General features: G+C 47.0%; 1 protein-coding gene across 2 annotated transcripts; it reads right to left on the bottom strand.

Moving 5' to 3' along the window:
• Positions 1-904: 904 nt before the first annotated feature.
• Positions 905-10,058, bottom strand: ajuba (ajuba LIM protein). 2 transcript variants are annotated; one of them, XM_005949436.3, is made up of 9 exons: positions 8,998-10,058; positions 6,970-8,590; positions 4,181-4,282; positions 3,926-3,993; positions 3,734-3,796; positions 2,280-2,410; positions 2,030-2,081; positions 1,589-1,657; positions 905-1,504 (listed from the first exon to the last, which is right to left on the bottom strand). In XM_005949436.3, the coding sequence occupies exons 2-9, from the start codon at positions 8,552-8,554 to the stop codon at positions 1,373-1,375; spliced, it is 2,202 nt and encodes a 733-aa protein (XP_005949498.1). In that variant the 5' UTR covers positions 8,555-8,590; positions 8,998-10,058; the 3' UTR covers positions 905-1,372. The 2 variants fall into 2 exon arrangements, with proteins under 2 accessions (XP_005949498.1, XP_014185482.1); XM_014329996.2 differs by having other exon boundaries at positions 6,970-10,058.
• Positions 10,059-10,383: the final 325 nt, after the last annotated feature.

Raw genomic sequence — 10,383 nt, 5'->3', positions numbered from 1 at the left:
GGATGATTCACAGTTAAAAATAATCCTTATTTATTCTCATACTGAACCACCCTGTTCACCCAGACTTAAACATGCTCCTTTAGCTCCCTTCTATTCTAATGATTGGTTGCCTCTTGCAAACAGAAGATATGATTAGTAGCAGGTGGGTGGGGCTTCTGTGCTGAGATGACCATATTTGGAAGATCCCCTCTTGCTGACGTTCATAACTAAGAGCAGAAAATGAATTAAGAGCAGTCTGAAGCCAGGGGTTTTGGTTCATGGGGATTTTTTCTTGAATATAACCGTGCCTTCATTACTTGAACCTTTCGGTCATGTTTAAATAAGACTGAGGTGATCGGTGATTAGTAGTGTGGCTTCATACTTAAAAGGAGCTATACAGATGTGATATTTGCTTTGAGAGGTCAGGTAGGAGTGTCTGTGGACTCTTAACTGCAGATGACATTGTAATTGTACAAGTTAACACCTGTAGAGGGAGTGAGTTTAAATACCTGGAGTCAATCGTTCAAAGCTATGGACAGTGCACAAGACAGGTGGAGTGGGTGTAGAGGAGTGTCGGGTGATTTGTGACAAGGTTTACAAGATTGTAATGAGACCTGCTATGATGTATGGTCAGTGTCATTGTCTCCTGACAAAAAGACAGGAGGCCAAGGTGGAGGTGTTAACATTTTCACTGGTAGTGAGCAGAATGGACTGGAGGGGTGAGCAGTTTGGAGACAAAGTTATTATAGAGACATGCTTAAGATGGTTTAGACGTGCAGAGAGTGGACATATGGGACAAAGGATGCAAAAAGAATATCTCAGAGGAGGTTCAGGATATTAGAGATGGAGGCAGATGATCCACTGTGGTGACCCCGACAGGCAGCAGCCAAAACAGACACGAAACAAGAAAGCACGATGACTCCTCTTTGAATTTTGACCTAGCTACACAATCTGTGTGAGCAGAGAAAATATTTATTACAACATAATCATTACAGTAATGTGTTTTCCAACTTGTACAGATTCACGTAACAAATCTCTTACAGTAAAGTCAAATTTAAGTGCAAAACTTCTGATAGCAATAATGTATGTACAAAAACAAAAAAAATCCCTCATTTCTCTACAGCAAACAGTAGCCACATTAGGGTAAAGAATTAAAAAAGCAGTAGTTTTCCTGTTCCCTTTTAACTGTTGTACAGTAATAGTACAAGAAGTACAGCAGGCAGTACATGTGGCAATCAGAAACTGATCCAAGTCAGACAAAATAAAGGTGAAGTGTGAAAACATCTCAATCTCAGCAGGTTTGTTGTAAAGAAAGAGCGAATGGGAGGGGGATGGACAGCATATTAAGACCAGCTTTTACATAAAAATAAATCTACAGCTGCATAGAAGCCGATCAGTGTGTGTTGTGAGGGGGGACGTTATGTGTGGTGCACACTCTGTTCACATGGCACGAGTGGCAGAGGAGGTGGGAGTCCAGAGGGAAGCACTGCGAGCCGGGCTTATCGGAGAGCTGCTTGCCGCACTCCTGAGGGTGGAAGAGAGGAGACGGGGCGAGGTCAGCTGTGGGTTCGCTTCAAAACGAAGTCAGAAACGTTAAGTTGTCACTTACCTCACAATGGTAGCACTCAAAGTGGTAGTCTTTGTTCATAGACACGACCCTGAGGATGTCTTCACTGCCCTGAAACAGCAAACAGAGGTCAGCAGAGCCACGTTTCCAGTGCTTTCCTGCCTGTTTTGTGTCACACTGCTGTGTAAAGTTTGGAAAACTGCCCAAAACAAAGTAAATTATGAACACAGTCATGCTAATTCCTTGCTGTGGGACAGATTCTGGTTCAAACATACACCGCTGAATCCGAAGTGTTGTGACACAGCAGCTTTTAGAGGGCAGTGTCTACACTCACGGTTCATGAGTGCAAGCCACAGCTCATTTTTTAAACCAGGCCAGCTGACCAATCAGAGCAGATGGGGCCTTCTAGGAGGGAAGGCTTAACCAGATGGGAGCTTAAATGGTAGGAAGAGGAACAGTACGAGATAGGTCAGCATTACTCACCTCAGTAGGCAAGATGGGTTGTAAACAGGCAGCGCACTTCGGGGCAAAAGTCCTGCAGTGAGACACAGGAGCGGTTATTTTTAAGCAGCAGCACATTCTGCAAAATGTTAAATGTGCAAACTTCATAACATCTTCAGTACAGAACAGCTGAAGCTCTTATAGCAGGAGTGTCAAACATAAGGCCCAGGGACCAGGATTTGTCCAGCAAAGGCTCCAGTCTGACCGTTTTGTGCTCGGGTACAATACTCACTTGTTGTAGTCTGCAACGCAGTAAATTTTGCTGTGCTGGTCAACGGTGAAAGGCACCCCATCCAGAGCCTTGGAGCACACCACACAGCGGAAACAACCGGGATGGTACGAGTTCCCAAGAGCCTGCAGGATCTGAGGGTGAGAACAACCAGATCTAAGATTTAAGTTCAAAAATAAAAATATCAAAGGCTGGATAAGGATCCACCAACTGCAAGGGAGTGGTTGGCTATTGTGAAGGGTGTGTGTGTGTGTGTGTGTGTGTGTGTAGGAGCATAAAAGGAACAGAGAAAATTTTGTTAGGTTTTACTTTTTCTAGTCTTCCGTTTCTTCTTCCTCCAAAGAAAGCAGATTACATCAAAACAGACTATATCGGATTTGATGTAGGCCGCCCAGCTTTGACGATATCTCCCTCATCTTGAGTATAATGGCATCAAAAGCAAACATGTCTCTGACCAGAACTTACAATCTGGTTGCTCAAAAAACAAATAAAAGAATACAAACCTTGAAGCTGTTCTGAGTATTTTCAAATAGCAGTGACTTCACCCCCCCACCAGTCAAAGACTCACACAGCCAGCTAAACAGTACAACCATTAATGATGACATCCTGTCACAGCCCTCTACTCCAGCTCCCTTTGCACCGTGGCTCTTCTGTTTACCCTGAAGTTACATTTTCTAGCTACTTGGGGACAGCTTCCAGTTAAAAGTGAGGTTTTTTGTCCCCATTGTTGTCAATCCCTTGCACATAGATGATTACTGGTTTTCTTTCTGTAATGCATTAAAGTCTCGAATGATTTGGTGCCATATTTAAAAAGAAAAGGGGGAGGGGGGACTTCCCATAAAGCCAAAAAGAGCATCAGACTCAGGTAATAACAGGTTTAGCATTACCACACTGTCCTGCCAACATCCTCCACTTTCAATCAGTAATCCAGCAGAGACCAGACAGCGTTCAACAGGAGACAAAAGAATAAACTTTATTAACTTGAATGTTATACTTTAAGCAGCAGTGTTTCCAATTAAACTCCCGAGTCCAGCAGGAATGCATTTTCCCCTCTCAACACTGTTGCACCAACAAGTTTTCGAGCCACTGATGCAGAAAATAATGCTTGTGGATCACAGACACAGTGACAGCCTGCTATTTATATTATGGGTATTATGTGGTTCAAATATGGTGAAAAGTTTTAAGATAATCACTGCAGAGCCATTTTTTTCCCTTTATCAAAAACCCAAGGCAAACATTCCAGTGAAAATCTGTCGTGGGAAACCAACGAGCAGCCAACAGAAGGACGTCACTGAATTTCTCTACTCTCCGAGGGATTCTTCGAAGGCATTATGGGAAACGTTGGATGTAAATAACTAAAAGGAAGATTAAAGATTAGAGCGTTTCTTCTGAGTTCTTCCAAATGTTTGGGAGGTATTTGGCGTGCTGGTTCTCACACACTCACACAGAGCCCTCACCTGTTCGAGAATAAGGTGGCCACACACGCTACACTTCTCCGCAGCCGCCTGGAATCCCGAAAACTGTAATTAAAACAAAGAGATTACTAATATCGCAACCTCGATTCCCCCCAAACCGACTCCGAGCACGTCTGAGTGTGTTTGTGTGTGAGAGAGGCGGATGACAAAACAAGCCTCGGCCTCGACTCTTACCATATAATCCTCTTTACAGTACACAGAGCCGTTGACATTGTAGAAGTCCTTGTTTCTCAGGGTGCGTCCTGCAGATGGGGGCAGAGGTGACTCAGCATAATTAAATCTGCACATTTTTGTGGTAAATGCTTCAAAGAGGGCGTTTGCAGAAGGTGTGGCGGTGGCACAAATTCATCATTAAGCCTGATCATCATTGCTGTGTTTGGTCAGGTGTGTGTGTGTCTGTGTGCGTGGGTGGGGGGAAGCCGTACTCACCGCAGGACACGCAGGTGAAGCAGCGAGTGTGATAGAGGTTTTCCAGAGCCTGGCAGGCGTTATCCGCCCCGTACACTCCTTTCCCACACTTCACGCAGGTTCCTGCCGGGACACAAACTCGCATTTAGTCGGGAGCAATGGCTCGGCGGGGGCTCTCAGCGCTCTGTTTACGACGCATTCCTGGAGAATGTGTCTGAAATCCAACTCCACACAAAGTGTCAACACTTGTAAATCCTCTCGTTCGCACCACCTAGGGGATTTTCACACAGTTAAAACCTCGTTACCCATGCCAGCCTGTTTGCTCATCCACTCATGAGTATCTGCCGAGCCACTCTGTTATTAAAGGGAAACTCCGCCGGATCTGACTTCTTGGCAGCTTTTCCAGAACATAGACGATTCTTTCTTCTGGAGTTTGGAGACCGAGACCTTTAAATTTAAACTTAAACCCCCCACATTAAGAGCAATTTGGAGATTTAACATCATAGCCATTTTTTCCCTCCCCCTGCCATGCTGGGGGCCAAAACTACAAAGCAAGCAACGACAAAATTAATAGAAATTAACGCTTGTGCAGCTTTCCTTAAATTGCTGGCCAGTGGCTAAGAAACAAGAAGCTTGGTGGCATTTTTGGGGGCTGAAATACTGAAGATAACCAAGCAAAATGGACCTACAAAAAAAGAAATGCAAGTAATCAGTTTTACTTCTGTGAAAAAGCTTCAAAAATGAGCCTGTTTGTCTCCAACCTCATTCCACAATCATATGTAAAGCAGAAATGTGGTGGCCTGCGCATCACTCTTTCTGTGATCCATTTAAGGGTTGGTCTGAGCTTTTTCCCCCCCTTCTCCTTTCTAATGTGGCTCAGGGAGTGCCACACAAATCAAGAATTCCTACACCCTGCTTCTGCGAGCTTGGACAATCCCTCCGATATTTAGGAAGAGGCATGAGCCGGTGCCAAAGCCAAAAACCAAAGAGCCGAAACTTTAAATATAATGTATGAAAACGGCTGCATATAGAAAGAGATGGAAAGAAAGCGGGGTTGACATTAATCACTGAAAAGAACGAAAAGAGAAGACTGAACTTAGGGTTTAAAAACAAAGGGTTTTTCAAAATAAAGCTCACTAGGGGCACAAAAGTCAAGTTGAAACCAAAGAAAATGACAAATGTCACACTTTGAACTACATCTGCTCTCCTTTCATGACTTAAAACGAATCAATAGACACATCGCATGACTACATTTGTGTGACTACACCTTGTTCTTTTCACATCATGAGACAATATAAGGTATTTAAGGTGGACCTGTTATTCTTATTTCCATTTTGTTTTAATTATAGGACTCTACTAGAGCAGCTTTGCATGAGTCACAGCTCAAAATAATCCTTACTTATCTTATACTGGGTCTGTGTGGCCCCTCAGTTCATCCTCTTCCTGCTTTTTTCTGATTGACTGCCCCTGACAAACAGAAGCTTTCTATGCTCTGAGCCACATCCTATTAAAATAAAATAACACTCGCTGAAACGCATTTATAGCAGCCTGAAGCCTAAACTTTTGGCTCACACACTCGCACACATGCCGCCCTCCATGCTGGAAACTCTGAGCATGTACAAAATGAGCGTGAAACAATGAAGCTTAAAAGCTATAAATCGACATCTGTTCAGTTTATGTTCCTCTTCTTCCATTTTTACTTTCTTTTTTCATTATTACTGCGTTTATTTTTTTTTAATTTTGTTCAGCTTTACACCTGAACACAGGTGTGTGCTGCCGAGCTGAGCTCAGGGCGTCTGTCTTCACGGCTCAGAGCTTCTGATTCCTCGCTAATGGCTGAGAGGAATACAGTATTGTATGTCCCCTCCAGGCACACATACCTGAGCTGAAAAACAGGCTACAGCACACCACCCCTGCACACGCCAAGGCAGCATTACACACACACACATATACACATGACTCACACACACACTGCGTTACTGTGGCCTGAAGTCACTCAAAGGGGGGGGGGGGGACACACCCTGCCACAAAGAAACAATATACACACAGAGACATACGCACATTCATCTAGCCATCCTAACACACACACGCTCGCGCACACACACACACACACACTGAGAGAACTGGAGCCCTAATCTTGTGTGACTCAGTAATGGCTGGAGCTGTGTTTATATGGAACCATGTAATTTATGTCTGAGTGTTACAGCAGAATTTTGCACTTTAATCGGCGTGCAGATCCGCTGCATTAGCCCTCTGTGCGCACCACCACTGTGGCAAATTGGCAAGATGTGCAAACATCAGCTGACAACCGTGCGTAACTTTTAGCGCACTGATTTTCTTTCCTCTCTCCGGTCAAACACGTCTACTTGTCTGCATCTCGGTTTCTGAAGCCAGGCTGATGTTTTTTTTTTTCTTTCCCCTCCTCCCCCCTCCCCTTCTCCACTCCTTTAATGCTTTGTGTGTTATGACCCTGCATGTCTCTGCAGGTTCTGTGGCACCATCCACCAATCCATACACACTCTTTCAACTATTAATCTGTCCATCCATCCATACAACCCTTTCATTTAGAGAGAAACCTGTGATCCGACACCAGGCGGTGAGGACAACAGTAATAACACAGTGAGGGGCGGACGCCGTGGGGATGGATGAGCAGTGAGGCTGCTGGGTCGGGTTAGGGATGTGATTTTACTGTTTTTAAAGTTAAACACAGCTGCCCATCTCCATCCAGTCCCACTGATTTGCTTCTTTTACTTTTTGTTTTGCAAAATAAATTTATAAAAATTAAAAATAAAATAAAATAAGGATCTCACCAAAGAACTCCTGCCGGTTTTCTGTTGCTTCTCTCCCAGGCAAGGCTCCTGGCTCCTCCTGAGGTTTGGCCAGCCCTCCTGCTGGCGTGACGCCCGATTTGGCGTGAGGCGTGAGGCTGAGAGCCTGCTCCTTCAGCATCAGGCCCTCCAGCAGCCCATCGCCCTCCAGCGCAGCATCTCTCAGCAGAAGTCGGGTCAGCTCTTCCTGGTATCGGGTGCCGGGCAGGTCTGAGTATCGGGCCCTCTCTCCCATCGTGCCTGGATCTTTGCCTCGTACGCCCGCCTGCTGCTCTTCCCACCAATCTGGAGCTGTCTGATAACACGTTGCCGCGGGACTCCCAACCGCAGGCGGGTAGGAGTGACGGCTATCGTACACACCTGAACGTATCCCTGCCTCCAGGTACTGAGTCCAGGCCTCTACGGAGGTCACTCCGGCCCTGCCCGGGACTCCGTATCCAGTTGCAGAGCCTCCGGTCGGCACAGATGGGGACTGCTGCTGGGTAGGGAGGCCTCCGGATGCAGAATAGCGCAAGTCGTAGCCGAGACTGATGCCACTGGTCCGGTTGCTGCTGCAGCGGCTCCCCATGGGACTCCCTCCTCCTCCTCCGCTGGCCGTGCTGGAGGCAAAGCTGGACCTGGGGCTGACCAGCACAGACTCCTGGAAGCTGAAGGATGAGCACGGACTCAGGGTTGGCCCTGGCGGGTAAAAGAGGCCTCCACCTCCCACACCTCCTCCGCTCATATCAGATGGGCGATGTGGTGGATGAGAGAGGGATGCCGGCCGGGTGCTCTCCCACAGATCGTTGCCTGTGCTCAGCCGCTTGTAGAACAGGGTTTCCTGGAGAGACAGGCGTTTGTGCCGCTCAGGCTCAGAGAGGTAGCCGGGCTCAGCCAAGCCGCCTCCGCCGCCTCTGGGCGCCGATCCATATCCCGATGCAGCAGGGTATGGTGGCGGGACGGAGAGTGGAGGCGGCTGGGACAGGAGCTGCTGTCGTTGGACCAGCTGCTGAAGCTCCAATGAGTATCGACGTTGATTGAGGGACACCTTGGAGCCGAACGCTCCCATGGGGTCGCACTCGGGACTCAGGCCGGACTCACGCCTAAGGTGGGAATCTACACCTTCACCCAGGTAGCAGGAAGCCCGCTGCTGAGAGGAAGGACGCCTCAGCGGTGCCAAGGTAGAGGGGTGAGATGGTTGCTCAACATCTGGGGGGATGGTGCCCACTGTGGAGGAAGTAGATGGTGTGGTGAGGAGCTGAGAGGAAGTCAACCCCATTCCTCCTCCTCCTCCTCCTGTGCCGCCGCCTCCTCCTCCTCTCCCACTTGCTGGCACACATGGATCACTTGTGGTTGCCGAGGCAAGCGGGAACTGGCCAGGTCTTGCGGGCGAGGCAGCTGCAGAGCTGGGAGCCAGCGGCAGAACGCTGCCCCCTCCTCCGCTGCCGCCCACAGGGACGCCGGTGTTGGCGTTGCTGTTATTGGAGTTGCTGGAGGAGTCGTGCTTTTTCTTCGACACGTTGAATTTCACACTCCCCGAGTCCGTTAGCTTCAGCTTCTCCAGCAGCTTGCTTATCGGCCTGTCCATGATTAAGCCTTCCTGTGCTCCCTCTCACACACACACCTGCCTGGGCAAAGTCAAGTCTTACAGCAACTCCCCCCTCTCTCTGTTTTTTTAAATGTTACAGAGTACTGCACTCAAATACAGTGTGAGTGGACGTACAGCAGAACAAAGACTGAAATCTACAGTTATTCCCTTGTGACGGCTACAATAAAATCTGTAACAAGAAATTAAAAAACTGGCCTGGAATCTAGTTCAAAGCTACAAAAGAAAAACAAAAGCACGACCCCTTCTATACAGATACAATAAATACAAAAAAAGAGCAGATAAATAAAAACTTTTAAGACATTACAGGGTGGTTACATGACTTGAGTCCTGTGAGTCACCTGGCTGCCCTCATGTGGTAAATCCACAGGTACAGGTAGGCTGTGGTGAGGAAGAATCCATTGGAGTACAAAAAAATTACTAACACAATTCAATCCAGCCAGGAAACGGGAGAGACAGACATCCAGGAGACTTCTGCGTGGACCTATGATCGCAGAGGGCCTCCTTTGTGGACCCTCATGTGGCTCCACAGCTGCATGGTCTCTGTTTAAAGTTTTTAAAAAGAAGACTTAAATACACTCGAGCCAAGTCTCGGGCTGCTATCGCGGATCTCCTCCAGTCTGGGGTTTGAATTTCCTCTTAACGAAGCACAAAGCGGGGGGAGAGAGAGAGAGCGAGGGAGAGAGAGGTTCAGCAGGATGCAGGCTATCACCTCTTCATGTGGGTCCAGTGTAGACGAGAAAAGCAGAAATCCGCTTGTTCGCAGATAGTCGACTCACCCGACTTCTGCCATTCATCTCAGGGGGAAAAGTTACTCGGAGGAGGGAAAATAATGACAGAAAAGGCGTATTTTAGTTGTAAGCGAGCCAACGGAAAGCGCACACACCGCACTGGCTTTACACTCCTCCGTCCATCCGCCTGTGCTCGACTCCTTTTATCATTCCCGTTTTCAAAAGAGAAATCCTGTTCGGGACTCGGTAGGAAAGCAGCGGGGAAGTTTGGGAGGACAGCAGGAACTGAGGGGGAAACCGGCGCGCCGTTACACTCGAATCAACCCCCAGCAGGCCGGTGCAGGACTAAAAGAGCCGCTCGTGATAAATAAAAATCCCTCCCCGTGAGCACTGCACAGTCGACAACTTTGTTTCTTTCTTTCTTCCCCCTAAATAATTACTTACCTCCCCCTTCGCCCACAATGTCGTCAGGCTAACGAAAGCGCGACCAAGCTAGTTCCGGTTACGTTTTTTTCTAAATAAACCCCTCCAGATACGTGTTATGTTTTACTCAAGCAAGAGGATAACAGGAGCCCCTTTGTAGCATGGGTTTGTCCCAGATACGAAACAATGCTTTCGAGTAACGTTTAAAGTGCAATTTTGTAGTTTACAACGCCACAAAATCGGATTTGATAGCCTCCGTGTTGAAAGCGTTAGTTTAACGGCTTTTATATTGAAGGCGGAACATCGCGACCGTTACACTGCGTGTGAGTGGTGCGTTCGACTTAACGCATTTTAAACGGCGGCTCGTATCCCCCAACAAGGCCGGAACACCTTTTTACCAGACATGCTGTGTCGTCATTCATAACGCAAAACTCCACAGAGGATAACGCCAGCGAGACCGTCTCTACACAACTACATACTCAACATTTAAGAAACATCATAATAATATAAAAAGAACACTTAAAAATAATCGAGCCAAGCCAAAACTGTTTTTTTTGTTTTAAAGTTTCCTGTAACTAAATATTTAGACCAAAATAGATTGAAAAATGTTTCTATTCAGTTTCTGACTTTTTAAATGAAGACTTCAGCCTCACCCAA

This window comes from Haplochromis burtoni, unplaced genomic scaffold, assembly GCF_018398535.1.
Source record: "Haplochromis burtoni strain Fernald_Lab_line unplaced genomic scaffold, NCSU_Asbu1 Contig_663, whole genome shotgun sequence".
In the NCBI taxonomy this organism is placed as follows: Eukaryota; Metazoa; Chordata; class Actinopteri; order Cichliformes; family Cichlidae; genus Haplochromis; species Haplochromis burtoni.
Note: the sequence above shows the minus strand (reverse complement) of the source record. Positions and strands in the feature narration are given on the sequence as shown.